We start from the raw sequence: 27,191 nt of genomic DNA, 5'->3' as shown, positions 1-27,191 counted from the left end.
AGTTAGTTTGAGTATTTTTGAGCCTACGTACACCAAAGGAATGAGTTAAAGGAAGTGTCAATTGAAGTTGTAAGCCATCAAACAAGCCTTAAACCCTCAAGTGAGGAGTTTACAGCCAAGACCCATGAGTTTATGGCCATGAACTCATGGTGGCCGTAAACTCCATCCCATAAGTGTGAACCTTGGCCATTTTTCTTCACTTTTACCAATTTCAAGCCTAGAAATCGGATTTCTCTCCCAAGGATCATAAGACTTTAGCTTCCAATCGTCAAAAATGTAAGTAATCTTTCCATTTTCAACTTGATATCCTTCCATATCTAGTGAGTATACATGATTTCATCCATGAAATCTCTTCTTTTGGATAGATCTTCAAGTGTTCTTCATTTTGCCAAGAAAACCAAGAACACACTAGTGTTTTTGGAACTTAATCACCCTTACACGCGTCTAATACGTAAGTACACTACCCTGAGCTTGTTATATACTTGAATCACATGTTAAACACCTTGAAAACACCAAGAATTCAAGATCAAAAGGGTTTTTACGGCTAAGGCAATCTCCTTGGCCTGTAAACCCTAATTAGTGGTGCAATGGAGCCATTACTCCTTCCTAAGCCTTGGACTTGAGTCTAGAACACTTCAAGGAAGACCATAGGGCCTTAACACACAAAATGGTACAAGATACCATGAGTTTACGGTCGTAAACTCATTAGGCCGTAAACCTATGGGCTGTAAACTCATGGGGGTATTACCATTTGGGTCGTAAACTCCTATGTGAGGCCCTACACCACTTAGATGCAACCCTTTGTACTTCTAACACTTGAATCAAAGTGTTTTCCATGTCCTAGGGTGTCTTTACTTGCATAATTTGTTTTTTAAACACTAATTGTAAACATATATGTATCATTATATGATAAATAGGATCTGTGTGTGTGCTCAAGTCTTCACTTGACACCTAGCTTCCTATACCACACTTTCATCCAAACCACTCACTACAGGTGAGTTCACACCCCTTAACTTATCTTTTAAATGATTTTAAATGATTTTATGGGGGGGGGGGGGAATACAAGGTGAATTATTATAGTTATTATATCAATCATATGTGATTAATAACTATCAAGCATATGGATTTTCTTACATTTCAAACTGTTTTATTAATCAAACTGCTTCAAATTGTTTTATAAACTCTTTTAAATGTTAACTACTTTCTATTAAACTCATTTAAACTTATATTTTGTCAAATGCATATCTATATAGATATAGTTATATAAGTAGGATTGAAAGGACTTAGGACTGATAGCTCGCCTTACTTCCTGTTCCTTGTTTGGTTGTAGGCTTAGGGTATCGGTTGTCTGTCCAAAGGTCATTTGAATCTTAGTTATATATTATGTATATGTATATAGATATAAAGGTTCCTTCATTCACTTCAATATGTTTGGGTAGCAAAGGTATACAAACATGTTCATACATACAAACAACTTTGCTAGTAAACTATAATAGGTATAGTTTAGGAAGTTACTAATGCTATTACTAGAACAATGAAACATTCAAAGAGTTAGTTCATACATGAGTCAATACATACTATTATGAGAGACAATAATCACTAATAAAGAGAAACAGATAGAGAATACTATAATGAGAATCAACACATACTACAAACTATACACTAGAGAATATACTATATACTAGACAGAGAGAACATACACTACACTAGTACATACAATACATATACAAGAATACTATATCATAATGTGAGATACTACTTCGGGGCATAGCATAACTTCTATGGCTCGTTTTGTAACAAGAATCTCCTACAGGGATAGCGTGAATTTGCGTATAGATCTATACTGGATTGACTATCCTACACGTTGTTGCTCGCTACAGTGGGACTTGCAAGTCTACGGGTGCCAAATGTCATTTCTTCCGACGTATTTCATCGTCGTGTTTTAGTCAGTTAGTATGGTACAATCATATCATATTTTACCTTAATTAACTAACAAGTTTAAAAGATAGTTAGTACATTAGTAGTTACCTAGATAAAACTACAGTACATCATTATTTTTCCCAATTCATTCACATTGTGATCCTCTCACATAAACGGTAATGAGAAACTATATTTTGGTAATGATAGTCATACTTTGGGAAAACTCATACTTTTACAAAAGAACAAACATAGAGAACAATTGAGTCTTGGTAGAAGGCTACACTAGTAGAAAATATATGATTTTCTATGAAGTTTACAAACATTTACATCGAATACTTACAAACTTTTACATCAAAAATTTACAATTACATTCTTCAAACTTATACAAACAAAGACACTAAAATACTTATGAACTCACCAACTTTAATGATGATCTACGCTTTCAAAATAACTTGTATTCTCAGGTTGCCAATAGACAGGTACCGATGGCCAGGTTTTGAGAAGATGGAGCACATTCAAGACTCATCTTTTATTTTGATTATTCATTTTGGTGTCTTATAAACTTCAGAACACGCTTTTATTAAACTTCTTACTATTAATGCAATGGATGATGTTGTTGCTTGTTTACTATTATGCATTGTTGTGATACTGTACATAACATCCTCCGCCCCCGAACGTTTCCACCGTTTCGGTTTTGGGGTGTGACATTATGTTTTATGGCCTAATATGTTTAATTCTTTTTGGTTTATATCATATTTTGTTTTAGGAACAAATTCCACAATACTTTTCTTAAGAAGTTACTTTGATTTTTATTAAAAAGCATAAACAAAATCGGTCTTTTCTGGCCGTAAAAATAGGGATGACACAACTAACACATGCGAAAACTTGGAAGTATATATGTTGAAAGTTAATTATTTAAAAAACATAAGTGGTAAGCAATTAGGAAATTCTTATTTATGATCTTATAACTCTTACTTACACAATCTTAGATTGTAAATTTTGTAGTAAAGTTATAAAGGAGATTAACAAGATGAAAACGTTATTAGTTGGCTATCACGTTTTATTATATGTTTTTTTTATTAATTAATATTAGTTATACAAACTAATAAAATGCAAACATGAGTATAATTATATGTATTATGTTTAGGTTCAGCGACATAATGAGATTATGAGGTGACGTCTAGGGCAACCCTATATGTTGAAAAATTAAGGTGAGTCGATAGACTTTTCATAAACTTTGTCCATAGTTGAAAACTGATTTCCGGAAACGATTCAGTTATTCGAATTAGGATATTGTTAATTGTTGACTATGCTAATATGTGCAATATGAGATATTGTACCTTTTCCCCTTTTTGTGACAATTATATGCTTTTGAAATTTGGTTGGTCTTGGTACTTGATACGATTATTTGTAGCTATAATCTGCTATATGAAATGCTTAATTATGATCTTGTTTAGTATTTCTTGGTATACATGTTATGAATCTTGATTATGATGATACGAATCTTGCATTCTTGTACTTGTTTTACCTTCAATTATGTGGGGTTACGCGTAGAGGGCAAGGGTAGAACCTAGCACTTAGCTTTAAACCTATCCAGATACCTTCGAGCATGGTTGGTTGAAAAATACCTTCTAGGAAAAGAGGTTAAGCCATTTATGGGTTTCTCGGTCTTTCTAGGTGCCTGCGCGACACATCGTACGGGTACACAGTGTATGCGGATTGGAGTGGTGTTGGCCATTTGAAAAAAGGCTTGTATAGACATCACATAGGTGTTGGGAGGTATCGGATGAATGCCACCGCTTGTACCAACACCAAAACGACATCACAATGTACTTGTACATTGCATAGTCGGAGTAGTGAAAGTGGATTCTTAGGGGGGTCACTGTGACGGGTGGGAGTCGCGAACCACCTAAAGCATTTGGTGACCATTTACACAAGTAGCGTACGGGTTTTTCCTTTGGGGATAAATATTACTACGAGACTACCTACACCTATATGGTTATGATACATTCCTTTGATATGACGATCGATATACGATTATGATATGATTGTGCATGAAATATGATCGATGTTACACAAATGAATGAAATGTGAATGAATGATACAATATTGAAAGATTGAATGATATGTGAGAGATGATTAATTAATGATTGATTTGTTTAATTTTTTATATGATTATAATTTTAATGATTGACCCGTTAGGGGATTGTAAGTTTTCCCTTTGATTGTGTACAAACTCCTATTGACTCATGAAGCTTGGCTTTATGATTGGTATAGGTAGCCTAGGAGCTTGGCTTGGTGAGATGGGGTCACTTTTGGGTAGTTTAACCCTAGAATAAAGATGCCACTTGGACACGTTATTTACTTTTTGATACTTATGCTTTCGCGACAATTAAATATTTTTTGATATTTTGGTTTTGAATTGAACGTAACGTTGTGGTTTAAAATGCTTTTGAAATAAACAATGTTTACAATCTTTTGCTGTATTTTCTGTTCAAAGATTTTAAAAATAAATAAATAAATAGAGTAAAAATCATGACGCTGGCTATGAAGTCCTCTTCAACAAGAGAGAATGAAAGGTTGTTGCTCAAAAGAATGTCATTGTTCTGAATGCAAACCGACATAATGACATTTGTGTTTTAGATATGTTTTCTGCTGAGAACTCTCTTTTTCATTGCTTTTTCTCTCATGCTTAGTCTCATCTTAATTGTCTTTGGCACAAGTGGCTATTACACTTGAATTTGAAGAGCATATCGAAGATCTTAGGTAGATATGGCAATTGATGACACGACATAACAAAAATACACGAAACACAAAGAATATGTGATGAAACTAATATTCGAATTCGTGTTCGTGTCATGTTCATATCAAATGTAAAAACACGATGTGGTGTCGTGTTTGTGTTCACAATTTGACACGAAATTGACATGTTTTAGCATTTTTATGTCGTGTTTTTTCATGTTTGTCATGTTATATATGATTAAGTATTAATTAAATAAATTAATTTTTATTTTATTTTATATTTGTCGTGTCATGTTGTGTTTGTCGTTTTTTAATCGGTTCGTTTTCGTGTTAGGTAAAAAAACTCGACATCATGTCGTGTCGTGTTCGTGTTACATAAAACATTGTTGTGTCGTGTCGTGTCAGACAAAAACACGACACAATGGCCCGATTTGACACCCCTAATCTCAGGGGATCAGCTTCAAACCAAAGTCCCACTCTACCATTATCAAACCTCTTCATTTTCTTCACATAGATCTTTTTGGACCTGTTCCTGTTAAGTCAAGAGTTGGGAAGAAATACACTCTCATCATTGTGGATGAATTCTCAAGGTTTACGTGGGTAGTCTTTCTTAAGAAAGAAGAGTCATGCTGCATATGAAATCATTTCTCTCATGAAGCAATGAGAAGTTCTCTATGATCACAAAGTCAGACAATTACGTAGTGATCATGGAACTGAATTTAAAAACTTCTTCCTAGAATTATTTTGTTCAATCTTAGAAATTTCTCAGAATTTCACTGATTCTAGAAATCTCCAACAAAATTGTATGGTAGAGAGAAGAAACAAAACTGTCATTGAAACTGGAAGAACTATGGTTGTTGAAGCTGGTCTTCCTTTGTCATTCGGGCTGAAGCTATCAATACAACGTGTTATACCCAAAATCAATCCATCATTGTTAAGCACCATGCAGAAACTGAATATGAGCTACTAAAGGGAAGAAAATTGGACATCTCTTATTCTCATGTGTTTGGGTAAGTTTGTAACATCTTGAATCAAATAGATCATCGCTCGAAGTATGAAGCTAAAGCGGATGAAGGAGTGTTCGTAGGTTTAGGTGTATCCAAGGTTTTCAGGGTTATTCAATCTTTCTACATAAACCGTTGAAGAAACAACTCATTTCACTTTCGATGAAGACTCATTCATTCATGATCGAGTTGATCAACCCTCGTCAATTATGAATGAACTTACTTACAGTCGTTTATACACTGTTCATGATTTCTTGCCAAATGACACCGAGCTTATTGTTCCCAATGTTGATCAAATCATTAACTCACAACCTATCTCTGAAGATCAGCCTGTCATCCATGAAGAAGCTGAACCATTCAATTAGGAAGACTCCACTCAAAGTAATATGAATAAAAGTTGTAATTCAAGAATTCTTCGAGATCATCCTAATCTCAAATCATTGGAGATGTAAATTATGGAATTTTCACTTGTAGCAGAGTTAGCAGCAACTTTTACATGTTTGTAAACTTTTTTTGAATGATTGAACCACATAATGTCGCTGATTCCTTGAAAGAAGATGACTGGATCAAGGCTATGCAAGATGAGATGAATGAATTTGAACGTCATCGTGTGTGGATTCTTGATCCCAAGCCTCAAAGAAAGACTATCATTGGCACTCGCTAGGTATTCAAGAACAAAATGGATGAATATGGGATTGTAATAAGAAAAAAAGCTAGTCTTGTGGCTTAAGGTTTCTATCAGTTGGAACGGTTAGACTATAATGAAACATTTTCTCCTGTTGCTAGACTTTGCCTGTTTCCTGCCTTTGCTTCTTTCAAGAAATTTAAAGTCTATCAAATGGACGTCAACACTGCCTTCTTAGATGCAGATCTTCAAGAATAAGTTTTTTTTTTTAAAACAAGTGCCAGAGTTTGAAAGTGAAGAGTTTCCAAATCATGTGTATCGTCTTCATAAAGCTATTTATGGTTTAAAGCATGCACCTAGAGCATGGTATGACACATTGGCAAGCTACCTTATTGCAAGTGGATACAAAGAAGGAAATACTAACAACACTTTTTTCATCAAGCATTCAAGATCTCACATCATTCTTCCTCAAGTATATGATGATTATATTATTTTTGGACCCAGTGATGAAGAGCTAAGTTTAGAATTCGCGGAGATCATGGCCAAGAAGTTCAAGATGAGCATGATGGGTGAACTAGCCTTCTTTTTGGGTTTGTAGGTTAAACAACTGACTGATGGAATTTTTGTTTGTCAAGATAAATATATTACAGGTATGCTGAAGAAGTATGGTTTCTCTGATTGTAAGCCGGCAAAGACCCTGATGTCCTCATCAACGTCTATTGGTGTTGATCCAAATGGCGTTGATGTCAATGCAAATCTGTATGGAGGAATGATAAGCTCTTTTTTCTATCTTACTGCCAGTCACCCTGACATTATGTTTGCTACTATACTATGTGCTCGTTATCAAGCCAGTCCCAAGGAATCTCCTCTTCTTGCTGTCAAAAGGATTTTTTGATATTTAAATCATATACCCAATCTTGGGTTATGGCATCCTCGTGATTTTGATTTCAAGATGTTGGGATACACTGACTCCGATCATGTTGGTTGTGGCGTTGATCGTAAAAGTACTTCAAGAGGAGCTCAAATACAAGGAGATAGACCTGTAAGTTGGTCCAACAAAAAGCAGACATCAGTGGTCTAGTCTACCCCTAAAGCTGAATATGTAGCCATTCGAAGGTGTTGTGCTCAGATCCCATGGATTCAAAATTAGCTCTTAGATTATGGTCTAAACTTCTCGAAGACTCCCATATGCTATGACAACACCAGTGCCATTCAGATGATACAAAATCCAGTGCAACATTCCAAGACCAAGCACATTGACATCCGACATCATTTCATCATGGATATAGTTCATAAGGGAAAAGTGAAGTTGTTCTTCATTCTATCCACTGATCCACTGGCTGACATTTTCACAAAGGCATTGGACGAGAAGACTTTAAACAAATTGATTGTAGATATTGGATTGTTTTAATCACTTAATTGTTTTCTAGCTGTTTTGATATAACATTGCTTCTGCTTGCTTTATGAAAAACACAAAAACAAGTACTGCTTTTATTATGTTTACAGATTTTTACATAACTTAGCTTATAGTATTTACAATCATTTTCTTTTCACTCTTATTCATCTTGCAAGCCTATCTAAGATTTATCTGCATCTCCTTCCTTTAGAATTTGTAAGAACTAGAGCCATCCATAAAGATCTTAATTCTCTTGGTATTGAGAAAAAGAGTGGCATAATGTTCTCTTATTCTTCTGAATACCCTCTTTCTCATCCACTAATTGTTATGGATGCAAAGAGCAACCATCAATGTTGTAAGTCTTGTTTTCATCTACTCACTCATAATTCGATAAAGCCTCGAATGCGCTCGTGTTAATCTTGAGGGCACGATGGTTTCATGGATTTGAGCTAGTTAACTAGTTGGTTACAAAGACTGTCTTCTTCTCCTCTTTTGATCCTGATGAACATGAAGCTTGGAATCTATCTTCAACATCTCAATGATAAATGGATTCATCATTCTTAGTTTCTAATGACTTGTATATGTGTTTATCGTTGATTATGCTTTCTTTTATAGCCAAACTTGAAGGGTAGGTATTTTGGAAAAAGGAAGTACATTTATGGCCATTCAATTCAAAAGATTTGATGAATCAAGTCTTTATCATCCTTCTGAAAAAGCTGCAAAAATATCGTGTTTTCAATATTTCCTTGTTTTGACTAACTCTCTTGTTTGTATTCTTATATTATTTATTATTTTGTACATTTTTTTAATGGATCTGATGGTGTCAATCCCAAGAAAAGTATGCAACTTTTGACAAATCATCATCCCTAGAAGCATGCTGCTGTAAGTGACTAAATCTCTCTAAGTCTGTCATTAGTGAGACCATTTGTTGAGAACATTGAGTCACCCCCTCATGCTAATTGTTTAGCACTGTCTGTAATGCCCGGTTTCCCATGTACATTAATTAATATTATAATGTGAATTGTGTTGAGGTGACTCGACGAGTTGGTGCTTAGACTCGTCGAGTCAGGTCACGAATGGGTGACATGGAAAATGATTAGACTTGATGAGTTAGGGGAGTGCACTCGCCGACTCAGAGCTAAAAATGAAAACCTAAATTCTCGGGTTTGGGACCTATTTAAGGACCCTTATAGCCACCATTTGTGGCTACCAGACCCTTGAGAGAAACCCTAAGAGTGCTTGAGCGTTTGTGAGAGGAAAGAAGCCATTATTTGATCTTTGTGGGTTGATTTTGCAAGAAGAAGGTGGTTCCAGCTTAGAGGAGGCCAAGGAGGTTGCATATCTGTGGATCTCAAGCAAAGAGCATCATCCTTGAGGTAGCATATCGATCCTTTTTCTGTTTTGTTGAAGAATCCATGGATCTAGGGTTTTCTATACCCTATATTGGGATGATTTGTTGGATATATGATCCCTTATCGCGTTTAGACTTCAGATCTGGAGCCATATTGGTCCAGAGAGCTTTATCTATCTTGCTTTATGATGAGTTATGGAAGAATTGGACTTAGGATGTTGTATTTGGGGCCAATTCTTCAAGTAGAGTTATTTGGACGTTGCATGAGTATCAAGTTTGAACCTTTACGTGTTTATTGAGCTTGGGAAGGTTAGATCTATGGATTAGAGGAACAGAACTGATCTCAGAAGGCCATTTGAGTTCGAACATGGAATGAACTCGCCGAGTCCATGAGCAGACTCGATGAGTCGGACCGGGTGGTACCGTGACTCACACAGCTGGTGACTCGCCGAGTTGGGGGAATGACTCGGTGAGTCAGTTAGGATTTAGGAGACTTGAGTTCACGTCTGAACTCGCCGAGTCAGTGCATGACTTGACGAGTTGGGTCAAAGGGTGACCATTGACTTGTGTTGACTTAAGGGCATTAGTCAAACTAAGTCGGGAAGGTATTAACTAGAGATGTATTTGTGCTATAGGAGAATACTAGGTCGGAAGATTGAGCGCGAGTGATCCTCCGACATCTTCGAGGTGAATTTTCTCATTATGCCTTACACGATGGGGTGATTATGTGTGACCGAAAGGACTTATGTGTACGATGAATATGTGATGTATGTTGTATATGTAATATGTTATGATATTAGTATGATGGTGTGGACCGGAAGGTCAGGATGATATGGATCGGAAGGTCAACAGAGTTACGGGATGGAAATCCCTTGAGACACTTCGATCGGAAGATCTCATAGAGTTATGGCCTAGAAAGGCGTAAGTGTTGTATGTGGTATTTTGGGAAACTAACTAAGCATTATTGCTTACCGTTTGCGTGTTATGTGTTTCAGGTGCCAGTGATGATCGCGGGAAGGCGCTGGCATGATCAGTACACACTTGTAGTGGAGATGTTTTGAGATTCTGGGGATTGTGATTTGCACTTACATTATGTGAAAAAAATTGATACACGTTTTTTTAGAATTGTGATTAGAGTATTTTTATTATATTAAAATGAAAAATTGTTTTAAAATTTCACGGTGTTACACTGTCTAAACTTACTAAGTGAGATTTGATTGTTCAAATATAAAAAATTTGATATAAAGGCTTGGGTGTTTATTCTTAGTTAACTATTCCAAATGACTCTGTCCCTGGAAGCATGCTTGTCGTATGTATCAAGTCTCATGTTTTACTGCAACATTGAGCATAACCCAATGGCTTATCCTGACTGCATAGTCATCAACGTAAGAGATACTTGTCTGGTCCTTAAATGATAAAGGGTTGTTCATGTCACAGACTTCCTAGACTGAGGTATGACATGGTACTATTATGAATTGACGGTGAATCTTTAAAGCCTTATGATTCAACGTAATGTACCATACGCTGATGAGAATTTGCAAAATCTATGCCGACGGTTAAGCTAAAACACCACAGCTTATCACACGCATCATACCACTCTTGCCTTTCTTCTTCTAATAAAAATGATTAATGAGTCAGCATATGAAACCACACGCTGATGAAATCTCGCAATACTATGTCAGTGAATGATAGTTTAAGCCCATACTATCAGGAGACATCTCAATCTTACTAGACTAGAAGTTGCCGATGTAAAAAGGGGGAGAATCTGGCTATTGATCTAACGAAAATAAAAATTTATCTTATGATCTGATGTCAAGCTGACTTGCTGTCATGATCATCTCTTTATTCATCCGCTGCGACTCATACATACTGCCTCCTCTGCTTGACAATCATAAATGGAAAGTCATTTATCTTCTAAGGGGGGAGCATTTGTTAAAGCTGAAAAATTAAAAATTTTAATTCTTACTCTCAAGGGGAACATGAGCTAAAGAATTCATTAAAGATTAGTTTTGACATCATTAGATAGGGGAGATTGTAAGGTCACACCTGATGATCTGATAAGTCAAACACTCTACATGCTATCTGTCAGCGTCAGCGTCAGCAAGTAGTATAGTTATTCTATGCAATATTTTGTATATTAGATAATGATAAAGATAACTATAGAATAGATAGCAGATTTGATATTCTTGTGATAAGGATCGATTCTTAGTATAGATTAGATGCAATCCCTTCAATCAAGGGATATTATTGTATAGATTAGTATATAATCAACATTAGGGTTAACCCTAATGTAGAGTTAATCTTGGTGACCATCTTTGTGACAAACCGTTTTCTTGGTGAAGACAAACCCTTTCTCGGTGAAAGACAATTTGGAGAACTCCTTATGTTATTTTCTTTTTGTTCTTTGATTGATTAGATTACTTTTCTTTTGTACTTTTTACTTGAAGTTTATCCAATTGATACAAACCTTCAAGTGATAACTCATTAACAGTAATCGACGCTCAACCAATAAATATATGGCATGCTAATACTTTCATTAGAAACTACTAGCAATGCCCTGTAAAATAAATTACATAGGAACAGAAGCAATGAAAACTCATCAATAGTAGTCAAATTCAATTAATAACTTATAACATGTTAAACTCAATGGGTGTTTTAGGTTACACAAAACTTAATTAGACACCATAAACAACATAAAATCTAATTATGGGAACATGTAACCTAGGAATATGTGTCTTTTCTCATTATAGAAAAATACCATTGAAACAATCATAAACCCTAGCTATAATCAAAATTCATAGATAGTGTCAAATACCTATGGTGTTGTAATTGTATGTAGTACTCTTGAATCCTCATATTTGCTTAAGAAAGCTAGTACCAAAAGTATAACTGTCTCTAATGGCTCACACCCAAACCCTAGAAATCCTATAATGAACTTGAGGAGAGATGAGGGAAGGGGGAATTTTGCCTCTAGTTTCATAACGGAACAAGTGGTCAAAAATCCTCAGTATAGGCCTCTATTTATGGTTGCAATATAGGATAAATCCTGATTTGAATATTAAAATATTCAGATTTAATTACATATCTCTATCAACTAAAGGAGGCTTCTAGGACACTTTTGGAGGGGCCTCAAAACTATCCATCATAAGAAGGTTCTGGAATCTCTCCGTTGCTTAACTGTTGAATAATTACAATCCAACCCTTGTACCTTTAATTAATTCTAGTTAACCCAAGATTAGTTTCCAATTAATTCTGATGATACTCGAATCACCACGATGTCTTCATATTCTACTCTATGCCGTACATAATGGAATTTTCTACAAATATGACTTGATATCCCATGATCGTTTGGTTCTTTTATTAAAGCAACCACACCTTCATTGTCGTAGAAAATTTCCACAGGTTCTTGGATTGATGGAACAACTTTGAGATCACCAATGAAATTCTTCAGCCATGTTGCTTCCTTAGCCGCCGCCTCGCTTGTTGTAATTTACTCTGACTCACAAGTAGAATCAACCATCATTTTCTGACTCTTCCAAGTTACCACTACACCATTCAAAAGGAATACATAGTCAGATTGTAAGCAAAAGTTATCTCTATCTATTTGAAAGTTGGCATCACTATTATCGCTCACTCTTAACTCGTCTTTGCCACCAAGAACTAAAACCAATTCTTTGGTTCTCCGCAAATACTTATGAATATTCTTAACTTATATCAAATGGCAGGGCCGAATCAATACATGGACGAGTTGGGCGGAGGCCTAGGGCATCAAAGATGAGGGGCATAAGTTTAGCCCAAAAATGTTAATGCTATAAGTATTCTATTGGCCAAAATGATTTCAGCATCTACCAATCAATTGTGTTGCTTCTTCCCTATGACCTCTAAGTATGGTTCTCGGCTTCTCAATTGTCGCTTAGAAAGTCAAAAGTTCAGGATGTAGAAGATGATGGGTCTATTAGTTTTTTCAATCATCAATTGGTCAAGAGACTCTTACACCGATACACTCCCAATTTCTATCAAATCAATTATAGAAGAAAGGACCATTGTTTTTCTAAGCTCTCCTCCCTCTTCTCTCTATTGTATCGACACCATAAGAAGAACTTTTCTAGATACCCTCTCCTTTCCCAATTTCTATGACTTTATTGACATCTATCCTTGTCTTCTGTAGCTCTGATTACTGATTTCAGAATGATGTTAAAATCAGCAATGAAAAATTTATGAATTTCCATTATTACATATTTTTTGAAATTATAAATTTCATAACTTCTGATTCCTGATAGTTTGCATCATGATTGTGGAACAATATTGAGGTGTGATGTAATTTTTGACTCGGTGAAAATCTAAATTTCCAATAGTTCTAAAAATATGAATTTCTAACTTCTGATTTATGATTTTTCGAATTATGATTGTTCATTTTTAGAGTATTTTGCATCATGTGGACTAGAACGATGCATATCTAAAATCAATTGGTGAAGAATTTGTTTTGATTTTGTTTTTGAAGGGGTTTCACAAATTTTTTTTATTCATTTATTCAAGGGAAGAGGTATCAAATAAGGGCACAAGGCAGGTTTGTTCCAATTAGAATTTCCAATTCATTATTTCATAGTTTCTAATTCTTACTTTGATTCGTTCACTTAGGTTAGTCTGATAGTTTTGAATTTTTAAAAGCCACGTGTAGAACTAATTTTTAGAGAAAATTACAAAATAGTCTGCATGGTACGACATAATAGGCACGTATAGTTCAACGTCAATAAAACGGAAAAACTCGGTCCTTATGTTATCTCTGTATTACACGGATCGTCCCTAAGCTGTTAAATCTAACTACAAAACTCATTAAATACAATAATTAGCCTTTTACCCTTACCTTTTATTTTTTGTATATTTGTTATTTTTATCAAAGGGTCCATCTAATTAGACCCTTTAATAGTCTTAAAGGACCTCTTCTCATCATTACTTTACTTTTTTCCTTAAATAAACAAATCATTATATTAATAATTACCTTTTAATAACCATCATTACATAATAATTTTATGTTTTTTATTTGTAATTTTTAAGTACTTTTTGAATTTTTACCAATCATAATACCTTTTTATGTAAAAGTATTTTAATAATCTTTTTTAAACTTGCAACATAAAATTGGTTAAATATGTTTTTTTTTATATTTTTTTTAAACTTGCAAAATAAAATAGGTAAAATATAATTTTTTTTTTATATATTTTTTAGGTTATTAAACTTGCAAAATAAAATAGGCTAAATATATATTTTTTTTATATATAATTTTTAGGTTATTTGTATGTAATTTATTAAAATTATTTTATTTAAAAATATTATAACAAAAGACTACAAATATGACATACTAATAATAAAACAAAATTTTGAAAGCAATACATATCAAAAGAGTTCAATTACATTCATACTTAATCCTTGATATGTATCCAAGATATTTTAGAACTACGAGACCTATGTTGATTGTATAATTCGAAACGCGACCAATACATAGTTTGCCAGAAAGATGCAGACGAGCTTTTATGAGCATTCCAATATGTCGTGGTGGGAGGCATCGGGTAATTTCCTTTTAAAGACACCGAAAAATAATGTCTGCCTACAAGTGCCACTGTAATGTTTCGGTGAGATTGAAACTCTTCAGGACCTCTCCAAAGAGGGAAGCAGGTTGTAGATTGTTCATGGCTTAGACAATGAACAATCACACCAAACTTGTTGGCAATCAAGTAACCAGTCAAAGGCATAATCATCCAATGTCGCAAATATGCAGGTGATTCGAACCAACACAAAGACTCGTATACCTCGTTGAACCCATCAGTAAAAACTTGTTGGTATGCATAAAATTGACTTTGTAACTCTTCAAGCAATTGTTGTCGAATGTATAGCCATTGGTCTTCACTGTGCCCTAGACTAACAGCTACCGCTCGAAACCCATAGTTTCCATCACCGATTACATCTTGCATCTTGTCGATGTAATCATGAAATACATCAGGAATACTCTTCATTAGGAATGGATCATGCATCCGTGGTTCTTCATTTCAGTCAATGTCGTACGAATAATTATGCATTTTAGGTTCTTTATTTAAATCCAACCCAGTGAACTCTGATGTGGTAGAGTCGTTGCATCTAGGAGGAGCTTGATTTGGTGGGTTGACATTCTTTTTATGTTGTTTCTTCATACTCGGCCGTCCGCGGGTCTTATTTTGAATTGTGGGTTCTCCAACATCAATTGTGCGCGGATCGTATATCTCTTTTAGTTTTTTCAAATAATTTTTTTTCCTGCTTCTGACTGCTTGTTGAATTTTCTTTATACTTTTCAACGTCATCGTCGCAACAAATATCGCCTTTTTTTTCAGGCTTCGTATCAGAAATACTAAGTTTTCTCCAAAAGATATCTATTAAATCCAAGGGTATTTCTTCACCTGTATTAAAATACAAAATAAATATTTTTGTAATATTTAAAAATTTATATATGTTGTAATTGAACATACTAACCTGAGTTTAAGTAAACAGAAAGCATGCAAGCACATGGTAACCCACAACTGGTATGGAGTTTGCAACCACAATTTGAGGAGTCCAACTTTGACGCATTTAACCTTTGGAGCTCTCCTACAATTATATCAAGAGCTTCGTTCGAAACAAAACCTCTTAGTAACCCGAAGCAGTACAAATTGTGATGCTTATATCGGAAAATTAAGCTTTTTTCAAAGCTTTCATTGATCGAAGTAAGCTGTGACTGCATAATTTCATTAACTCGTTGCACAAATCTATCGAGATTAGAACTTGCAGAGTCCAAAAATCTCTTTAAATTGGCATGTGCACTCTCGACTCTATTGGTTGTGTTGTTTCCAAAATTAAGATGTTGATCAATCCAAACAGATACAAACATTTCTTTGTACTTGTTCAACCAAGTATCTTCTATGTATTTCAAAACACCTGAAGGTTGTGATTTAGAAATATAGTTAACACATACGTAAATAAATAATAATATAAAGGTTATGATTTAGAAGTATAGCTAAAAAAACAAGCTTACGTGGATATTTTATCAACATTAATTGAAGTCGCATGTAGTTTTCCGTGTAATCCATCAATGTTGGAGAATCAATTAGTAAGTTCCATAATGATCTAAAAGAGCGTCGATCATCTTCCAACGTGATCATTTTGTTGCAATGCTTCAAAATGTTTTGTTCAATATGCCATCTACAAAGTAATCGGGCAGCATCCGGAAAAATTGTTTCACATGCCTTGATGAGTGCCAACTCTCTGTCTGTGATTATTACACGTGGGTGCATACACGTATCAAGCGTCGAATTTAGACAATTTAACACCCAAGTATAGTTGGCCTCCTTTTCTCTATGTATAAAGGCAAAGACTATAGAGAATGTCTTTTGAGTTGATGTCACACCAACAATTTGAACCAACGGCTTATTATATTTGTTGGTTTTGTACGTGGCATCTATTATCAACACATGTGGAAGTGCACGCCATATCTTCCAAGACGTTGGATGAACGAAGAATAAATTTTCTAACTCATTTGAATCACCTGTAGTAAACTCATAGACATAATCATTGGTGTGTAAAAGGGACATAAGAACTTGCATTGGAGTTCTTCATGCTTGCTCGTGCATCCGGATCTTTTGTTGTGCATTGTATATTGTTTTAATTGTTGACACATTGTTTTCGTTTTGAACCTTCAATGTTGACAGGATGTCACGTGGCGCCACGTTCTTTCTGGTTAAATTAGCCACCAAACGAGTCTCATCGACAGATAACCGTCTTGCAAATGGATGACCCTCCATATGTTGTGCCGGTGGATGATTATGTTCATCACATATTACTCTTAGCGTCCATTTATCATGTTCTTTTGAATACTTTCCTTCCAATTGAAATTTACAATTAGTCCTTTTGCTTCCAGATGCTCTACTTGTATACTCTTTAGGTTTATACTCTCTGCCACGATCACATAAAAGTATGACTGTATGCACGTAGCCGTTCCCATATGCCTTTGATCTTCTAGTAACAATGACATATCCTAAAGAACGTGCGGTGTTTTGTGTCCACTCCAATAATTCCTCACGAGACTTGAACTTCTGCAATCAAATTTCAAGTGATTTAGTATATATGTTGTATTTGAAAGCATACTAATTGATATAATTATATAACCTGATCGGTAGAAAATGCCAAAGTTTTTATAGAAAAATCTTTATCTCTAGCTGACAAGTTGATTCCAAAAAACTTAAACATCTCTAAATAAAAAAAAAACACAAGATAAATAATTAGAATATTGCACAAATATAAAAATGAGAAATACATAAAAATAAATATTTTATAAAATTTTAATACTAAAAAAAGCTTATTTAAATAAATTTTATAAGAAAAGACCTATTTTTTAAAGAAAAATATCCAAATTTCGTTTTTAAAAAAGCCCAGCATTTTTAAGCCCAATCCAATATTCTTAAAACCCTAAACCATCCATATAAATTAAAAAGTAAACCCTAAAATCATAAAGTATTATTAGCCGTCATCAAAGAATTCTCTCATCCTCACAAATCTATGAGCACGAGCGGCCTCCATCTTCGTCCGACCAGGAGCCGCGACCACCTCCACCGCCGGCAGCAACATCTATTTTCCGATCACATTTACAACAAAAGTGAAAACGACGACCACCACCCCTTCTCATCTAGCCCACATCTTTATTAATCTCTCCAGCAACGAATCTATCTCCCCTCAGCTCCGCCACACCTCGCTCTTCATCCACCCTACATATATGAATTTCCGACAACACCCAAACATCCCACTCATCTCCTTCACCCGTATCTGTCCATCCCTCATCTCTTTCTCCTTCAAAAACTTTGACATTCGGACCACCACCTATCGATTTCTCTCCCTCTCTCCCTCTCTCCCTGTCTCTCTCTCTCTCTCTCTCTCATTTTCTGTTATGACCGGATGTTGTAGAAACACCACCGGTGGTCGGACCGGAGGTGGTTACGGCGGTGTTCAATGGAGGTGTTAGATTGCGATGGATAATAACAGTGGGCAGAAAATATATTTACAAGCATTTCCATTTTACCTTAAGTTTAAAAACAGAAGCTATTGTTTGTTTACATTAAAAATGTATGTTTTGATTTTATATTAGATATGTGTTATAGTTGGATTAGTTGACAGTTAATTGGCTATTAAGAGGATACATTTTTCAATGTTTGAAATTCGTAGATAATTGTAAAGATCAAAATTGAATTTGTAAATATCGATATTGAATTTGTTATAAAATTAAATAAGATGGTTAGGTTATTTATTCATCTTGACCTTAATTAACCCCTATTCACATTGTTACAAATATTTCTTTTTCCCTATATTAATTGTTAGCATGTTTATTCGTTCAATGGTTTTTTTTTTACAGAAAAAGCTGACAAATATTAAATTTTCAGAGTCAAACAGTTTAATTTCCTAGGTATTGAAAAACACATCATTTTGACTAAAAACTCATAATTACAGGGTCCTATAAGGAAATCTGGGGTCCAAATAGTAGGACCCTTTATCAAAATGTCCTATACCCATGTTCACCCATCCTGCAAAGTTCACTGCTAAATCTATCCAACCACCAATCAACACTGCCTCATCACAAGTTTTCCTATATGGTACTCAGTCGTGCTATCCCTCCCCCCCCCCCTAAAAAAAAAACTACCTAGGTCAAGGTGGGTTCGGTTCTATTTATCGTGGAACCCTAATTAATAACTTGGTCCAAGATGTTTTTGTTAAGGTCATAGGCATCGGTTCTCTCCAAGTCGAGCATGAATTTCAGAACGAGCTCTTCTTTCCCAAAAAATTGATTCTGATCGTATACTCTCATCATGACTAAGTGACAACTATACAAACTAGTTCCCCTATCATGACTAAGCGAGCCTACCTCATGATGGATAAGACTATGGAGACTTGATAGCGGACCATAGGTCCATGCTAGGCGGAAACGTCTCGCATCCAGAACATGAGACTGGACAAGAGCATTCCCACGCTAGCCATCAAACTACGTCAGCGAGAGTAGTATTCCTGAAAAGTCCTCGTCCTGGTATCCAGCAGGAAAATTTCCTTCGCGACAGAACAATATCAGCTGACAACCTTAGTAGTGCACGCACCACCAATACCTTGTCTGGACCAATCACGTTCCAAAGCAGAGAACAAAGGATATCCTTTCCAATGATCAGCCCTACCACAAATCAGGGGTGATACCCTTGTCCCTTGAGAGAGGAAAGTATTCTCATCACAAACTATATTAGCTCATCGATCACCTTCTTAACGGTAAGTTATAATCTCCTACTCTCAAGAGAGCCTTCTTCACAATAACCACACTAAACTGACTGTCGGAGCGTCCTCCCAGGATCTCCTCCCGGAGTACGACTGACGTTCTTTCTCTTGTGTTCCAGGACTTGATTGCCTAGTGGAGATCCACCGGAGAAGAAGACCTTCAGTTCATGTCATTGGCACCATCTTGTGTTGTGACAACCGAAAAACAAACCAACATGGTCATTGGTAACAATGACGACATAATAAATTACACCAGGTCCTTTTAATCCCCAAAATCCGATCCAACCCATAGCATCATTAACACTAGAAATCACCGCCAATACACATCCAACTACACAACCTACAACGGTGCCTCCACACCCATTTACGCCAACCACCATGCAATGTCTGCCGCCACCCATACCACTTGTGAAAACCCAACATTTTCAACTTACAAGTCCACTGAGTGAAACACAAATGCAAACAATTTTCACAACAATCACCCAACCTGGAACAAACAACTTCTATCAGCTTCCTTCATTTCACGCCTACAACCTTGCAATAACCCTCAACCCAGCTTCAAGACAATTAGTGATTCAACCAACGTCATTCACAGTAGCTCAATCACCAGTATCCATCCCAATATTCGATAGCATATTCTCACAAAAGAATATCAACAAGAAAACACCCTCATACACACCAACACAAACAACAACCTTCCTCGTGTGACGTAATAATATTCCTCTTTACCAAAATACTTTTCCCGCAAGAACATTTAATACCTTTCCACAAAACACATTTTCCCCCAACAACCCATGTACAATGTAACATAAGCAAGCACACAAACCCAATTTTCAAACACAATCACCTCCCATATTGTCCTAGAACTACTTAACTACGACATCCCGAGAAAAGACGATTACCTTACCTGAAAGTATATCACGGTACCTCCTGCACTAATAGCAACATCGACACCTATAAGTGGCACATGAAATCACTCAAACTCAAAGAATGATTCTAGTGCTCATTTTCCCACCATGCAGGATAGGAACACGGGAGAGTGGTTCAAAAGGCTCGCAACAAAAAATTATCACAACTTTGCCCAATTAAAAGAATTGTTTCTCACCAACTTCATAAAAATTTAGAAGCACCAAGGGGATGCACAATAAATTCTAGGATGCAAACAAAGGGAGGGAGAAAGCATCAGATACTACTACAAATGGTTCAACAATGTGAAGCTAAACATACCCGACCAAGACGACAAGCTCGTAGCAGGAGCTTTCACGTACGGGTTGCTATGAAGAATTAAACTCATATCCTTGTTAAAAAAGTATAAGCATGTATTCCCTTAGGAACCAAATGATATGGTAGGCGTTGATAGAGACATTGTCGAACACAACCTCAACATTACAACCAGAAGCACAATGATGAAACAAAAAAGGAGGGGACAAGTAGGAGAACATAACAAAGCAATCAACCATGGAGTGGAAAAACTCACCAAGGGCGGTATCCTCTGTGAAGTAGTGTTCCCCTCCTAGATAACCGACACTTTCATGGTGAAAAGCACTACAGATCTTGGTGAATGTGCACCGAGTCTACCGACCTCAACAAGGCATGTTCGAACAACTGCTATCCTTTACCAGAGATAGACTAGAAAGTGGAATCCCTAGAAGGATTTAAGTGGAAATGCTTCCTAGACGCATACAAAGGCTACCATCAAATCCTGATGAAAAGGGAAGACGAAGAAAAAGACAACATTTTACACAGACCACGACATTTTCTGCTACACAAAGATTCCTTTCGAGCTCAATAACACATGAACCACACACTAGAGACTCGTTGACAAAATCTTCCGGAACCAGATAGGAAGAAACATAGAGGTCTACGTCAACAACATGGTCATTGAAAGCACACATGATGAATCACTACTCAAAGACGTATAGGAGACATTCAAGACTCTATAAACAACAAAAATGAAGTTGATTCTAATGAAGTGAAGCTTCGAAGCCGAGGAAGGTAAGTTCCTAGGATACTATGTCACCTAACAGGGCATACAACTCCTACATGAGAAACTCAAGGATGTGGTAGACATCAGAGCTATAGCGGGGTGTGACAAAAATGGTATCAGAGTCGAAGGTTATGGAGAATGCCGGTTTTCCTTTGGAGAACCACAACTATAACAAAAAAAAATTCAAAACATTTTAATATATTGAACATACTACTGGTATAACCAATTTGAGTACAAATTATTAGAATTTAATTAAGTATAGTCTGGCCAACTATGCTTAATTAAGGAAAATTAATGCAAGGATGGAAACAGTTATAGTAGAATTATGTTCAAAACGATTTTCAACTAAACATTTGAAAAACAAAATTTTTCGGTATGCGTATGGGCTTTGCATATTATAGGCATTCATCTAGGTACACTTAAAAACAAAGTTTACTTTAATCACAATGTCTTTATTTAGAAATATTCTTATACTTGTCAAGTGCTAGGCTAACCAGTTATGTTATATCACTAGCCACTCTAGGAGCAATCTACTTAGTACTGAGAATGAGTATTCCTCGGTAGCTATTGACTTTAGACGTAAGGTTGACAACTAGATAGCAACTAATAATAATCCTATGTCGAAACCAATACCAATTATACATTATTACCTCTTCATTGTACTAGAGTCACAACTAGGAAAAACGTTCTGATACCGACACATATGAGAATTGGAGCATCGCGTTAGAAGGTAGATGAGTTGCCACGAGTAGTCAATTGGATACCATTGGTGGGCAACCCTGATACGACTCACGAGGAGGCACAAAAGTTCATCCCATTGCTACCAATACATGATACTTCTCTGCTATGCTACGAATCTAGCTTTAGATTGTTTCCATCTTGAGCATAAAATTTAACATAAGACATATCTTTGACCCAAAACCTTATATTTGGTGATTTTTACCCTACCATCTATACGTTGTATTAATGCAAAGACCATCCCCTTTACGTAAAAATTTACAAGTCTTAGTTCAAGACCCCCTAGATACAATAGTGATTATCTCGAGTATACAACCATCTTACACTTTCCAAATTACTAACATGTTTCATGCCCAACCTTTAACGTTAAATTTTCATGCCCAATCAAACATCGCACTACTTCGTTGTACGAATCCTTCCTACAAATTTAAAATATTCCTTCGAACCTTATTATTTTCATATATTTGTTTGAGCCTTAGCGACATTACTAACATTTTTATCGTTATAAAGGATTACATCCTCTTACGTCGTGAGCCTGACGCCAAATCTATAACTTAACCTTTGACTTCTATAAAAGGCCGCAAAACTACATTGGCACCATAAAACGTTTTACAAACAATTTTTCTTGTCCTTTAGCTTGGAGAAAAGACATTGGTACTCGCCTTACACTTACCTTAGTATTTAGGTACGATCAACTACACTAATCTACTTATTCCTTACTTCTTAATCTTCCATTGAAAAGTTATTTCGCTTCATCGGTTTTATTTATCATCGATAAAATACTTTATAACCACTTCATACAACTTACTAGACCTTTCCTAACAATGTAAGCCATATTTCTCGCTAAAAACAACCAACTTTACTTCTGACAAGTTGCTTTAACTTAAAACTTTTCTTCAAAACTCAATTTAACCAATATTGCTTTTAACCTTGCTATTTAAATTTCATTTCAAATCCATTTCAATGGATATATGTGCTTTTAAGGGAAGATACACCATTTTTTACCTTGTTACCATTTTGACACATTTTCGAAAAACATGAAACATTTTCTTTTATAAAAGTGTTTAAAATCTATACTATAAAACTTAAACATATGACCTTGAAGTTCATATTATGTGTAAAAGCTTCATCGGATCTTTCAAACCACTTTTCTTTTGACTGTTTTAACCACTTTATTATTTAGTCATTGTACTTTACTTAAATGTTTTTCTTGAAACCCAACATGATATTTTTACAATTTTCTACTCCAAACATGTTTACAAGACATCACTAATGCCTACATTTTAAAACACACCTTATTTATATATTTTATTACAGATTTTTTATATAATCTATAAAGTTTCTAGATTTTATCGCATTGCAAAACATAGTGTTCACTTTTAAATTTCCCATGATACACTCTCAACATGGTGTAATTAATCTTCTAAATATATTGAGTCTTTACCTTATCCATTTTAACCATTATTGGACTTTAGTTTAAAAATTCAAAATTGTCTGATTTTCAATTACCATTTGTAGTGTTTCTTCTTTTTCATAAATGGAGTTTAACTTAATAGATAACTCATGAATTTTTAGAAAACCTTAGAAAACACATTAAGACTTCTGCATTTCAATGTAACCGTCAAAATACATCAAGGATTGAAGTTTGAAGTATATCTTAACCTAGTTTTAAATCTAACTATATGTATTGTTCTTAAAATTTTAACAACAATCATGCTACTACCTTCCTTTTCTTTCCCCCGTACTTGATTTCTTTCTCTCCTTCTGATTTTAGATCTCGCACACCATAATAATAACATAATACATTCGGTAACTTTGTTTTTGTCTATTTTGCTTCTCTTGGTACCATGTTCATACACATACAAACTAGAAATCTATCCTTTCGTTTTGAGCGATTAATACGTGTATAGTCGTGAGGCATAATTTTGAATTAGTCAACTTTGATATATTCAGTTACGTCTTTTATCATATACATTTTGTTTTCATTTTGAAATCTACTGGAAACAAGGGATTGTTATTTACATTTGCTTATTCGTTCTAAATTCGGAAACTTGATTTAAAATGTAATTTTGATGGTATTTTCCTTACAATTAATACACAAGATGAATACCCTTGTGCTTATAATTTTCCCAAGACCAGAAAGTATATGTAAAGGATATATTTTATTATGTTTCTTCTTCTTAAAAACATAAAAAGTTTTAAATATTATGATTATCTATCCTTCAAACGATTGTTTTTGGTAGAATCACTGAACTAAGAATGCACTATTTTCAAAGATCGGTATTTTTACACACTTCTTAAAATTGCATTCTACTTTGCAATTTTCAGTGAGTTCCTAAACTCTCAAACTTGTTTTCAAAAATATTTAGACTCCTAGTAATCTTGAATTTGTCCTGACCTAAACAATTGGCCAGTTTTTCAAAAAGTGTAACACCAATATTTCAATACAAATTCCCTTAATTACGACTTAAACCTTTAACATTAATTAATCTTAATATTATTTTAGTACTTTGTTTGATCGTCACTCATATATCTTCATTTTCTTGGAATTATTACACATTTTGATAATTGTTAGATTACTTATTGTTTCTAAACACTCGAAACGCTATCTAGATAATGTGATTTAAAATATCATAAAATTTCACCGCCTTCATTAGAAACAACGACTCTCTAACTATATTCTTCAATTATGATTCTATTATAGTAAGAGTACCTGTAGTAGAAATTATAGCTTCGGAAATCCTCGATCGTTTTGTAATTTCTTTTGTAGACGGGAGTTAAATAGTCTTTACATTCGAGATGTACCAAAACATCGTTTCCTATCGTTAGTACGTATCTTTAGGAACTTACCCTCGATTTATTTTCTTTCATTCAGGCTACCCCTTCTTATTTCGGAATATATCTTTTCCATATTTAGTAGCCAACCTGGAGGTGAACAAATTGTTCCTAATCTCTTCTTCATTAGATGGCGAATTTATACTTAGTGCTGATTTAGAATGAGACTTAAGGATCAATGCGTACTTAGCACTCAATACAGTTGATGCTTCAGAAAAAATTATAAGGCTCTTTTAAGTTAGATAATATCTAACTGGATAATCCTTTTCAACTACGCTTCCATGGTTAGATAATAATTTCCATGATTCTAATTCCCCACAATCTAGATGGCAGAACTCGAATTAAGGAAACACTAACCTGATTATAACTAAAGGATTTGACTATCCCTTGAGGAGTTAATCCAAGGTTCTCTAAGTCACAACTGTCCAACTATATAATTGTATTCGGTTGAGTTCTAAAAGAATACGTCACGAATTGAATTTCGGGACGAAATTCTTTCAACCGGGGGACACTGTGACAACCGTCAAAATTTGAGACACCTCGAGATTTGAATAAACTTAGTTTCACGTATAGGCATGACACATACTAGACTTGGTAACTAGAAGCTAAGTTATCACCTACTAGAAACTTAGGAACAAGTAAAATTGAAGAATAGTGTACTTAGATTCACATTGGTATATGAATTCTACAACTACTTAACTGTAATGACTATCCATATTCAGGTAATTCCTTGAATTGAACCTATTTGCATGAATCATGTAGACACATCATGCACTTGACCAAGAAGTATAAATTAGGTCAAAGTCTCATAGAAACTTAAGTCAAAGTTGAAAACTGGGACTAGTATACTTGATTCTTCAATTTCGCTTGAATCTCGGAATCACTACATTGAATGCCAATAAACTGAAGAAAAAAAATTACAAATATTATTTATAACTTGAATACGAGTTAGGAAACACAAAAATAATTTAAAATCACAAAGATTCAATTTATTTTGACATCCAAAGATTTACCAAATTCCTCAAAACCCTAAAAGTCCTAAAAACTTAAATTTATGAAGTTTTATATTAAAATCCCATAAATTTTTTTTTATAAAAACTATAATATAAAAATAATATATTTAAGATGTGGAAATATAATCAAGGAACTTAATTTAATTCATTAACATCAACTTTACATTTATAAGCTAAAAATTCAAGAATTAGAAACAAAATTTATATAAAATTCACATTTTATATAAATTGAAAGAAATTGTATAAACATTTAAGGATTTATACAAAATAAATAAATAAAACAAGATGAAATCTCCTCTCACTCCATCAAATTAGGAATCCCCCTCTCTCCCCTCATTTCTCCTTCCCAATACTAATCATTTTGATCACCCATTCACTCCACCTATCTCTTTCTCTCTCTAAAAACTTCACTCTTCATTTCCTCTGCAAATGATGAACCTATAAGCAATATCACTGGGAGAGATTTATACTGTAAATTTCTAAAATCCGGATTTTTCCGGAATATGACTTTGTATGTTAATATTGAGGTTCAAGGAGAGACTCGACGAGTTGAGGGTCCAACTCGCTGAGTCGAGTCGAGTAAGGTCGCGACTTGGTGACATGGATAATGAATGGACTCGACGAGTTGGAGAGATGACTCGTCGAGTCAGCACTGTTGATGGAAAACCTAATTCTCTCAGTCCTTGGCCTATTTAAAGGCACTTATAGCCTCCATATCACCTCCATCAGTGTCCATTCGCCACCTGAGAGAACCCCGAGCGATTATTGTGAGCAAGAGAGGGAGGCAGACTCATTGAAGTCACTTTCTTAAGAAGATGACCAAGGTGCCTCAAGGATCAAGGAGGAGAGCTTATGGATCTATTTCATCTCCATTTCAAGCTTTAGATCTAGGTATAAGCTCTTACCTTCTTTGTTGATTTATTAGAACCCATACTTGTGAACTTAGGGCTTGTATCACTTATTGAACGGGTTTTGGGTGCATCAAACCCCCTTTTTACAAGTCACTCTATAGATCTGGACCTTGTAAGGTCCAGAAAGTCATAAAGTAGGAGGCCATGGTTGAGCAACCATGGAGCTTTGAAGTTAGGAAGCTTTAGCGAAGTCTTAATGGCATATAGAGCAAAATATACCATACATGGACAACAAAATCGAACATTTACGTGACTTTTGAGTATTAGGAGGTTAGATCTATGAGCTAGAGTTATAGATTTGACCTCAGGTGGCTGAATGAGAAATCGATGGAGCCAACTCGCCAAGTCCATTGGATGACTCGAT

General features: G+C 35.0%; 2 protein-coding genes across 2 annotated transcripts; both read right to left on the bottom strand.

Annotated features, from left to right (window-relative positions):
- Positions 1–14,455: 14,455 nt before the first annotated feature.
- Positions 14,456–15,046, bottom strand: LOC111903375 (uncharacterized). The gene has a single exon (XM_023899152.2). The coding sequence runs from the start codon at positions 15,044–15,046 to the stop codon at positions 14,456–14,458; it is 591 nt and encodes a 196-aa protein (XP_023754920.2).
- A 220-nt stretch (positions 15,047–15,266) lies between these two features.
- Positions 15,267–16,642, bottom strand: LOC111903385 (protein FAR1-RELATED SEQUENCE 5-like). Its single transcript, XM_023899164.2, has 3 exons — positions 16,075–16,642; positions 15,537–15,977; positions 15,267–15,463 (listed from the first exon to the last, which is right to left on the bottom strand). Exons 1-3 carry the CDS (start codon positions 16,640–16,642, stop codon positions 15,267–15,269), a joined length of 1,206 nt encoding a protein of 401 aa, XP_023754932.2.
- Positions 16,643–27,191: the final 10,549 nt, after the last annotated feature.

The sequence above is a fragment of the Lactuca sativa genome, chromosome 8 (assembly GCF_002870075.4).
Source record: "Lactuca sativa cultivar Salinas chromosome 8, Lsat_Salinas_v11, whole genome shotgun sequence".
NCBI lineage: Eukaryota > Viridiplantae > Streptophyta > Magnoliopsida > Asterales > Asteraceae > Lactuca > Lactuca sativa.
This window is presented reverse-complemented; position numbering and strand designations above follow the sequence as displayed.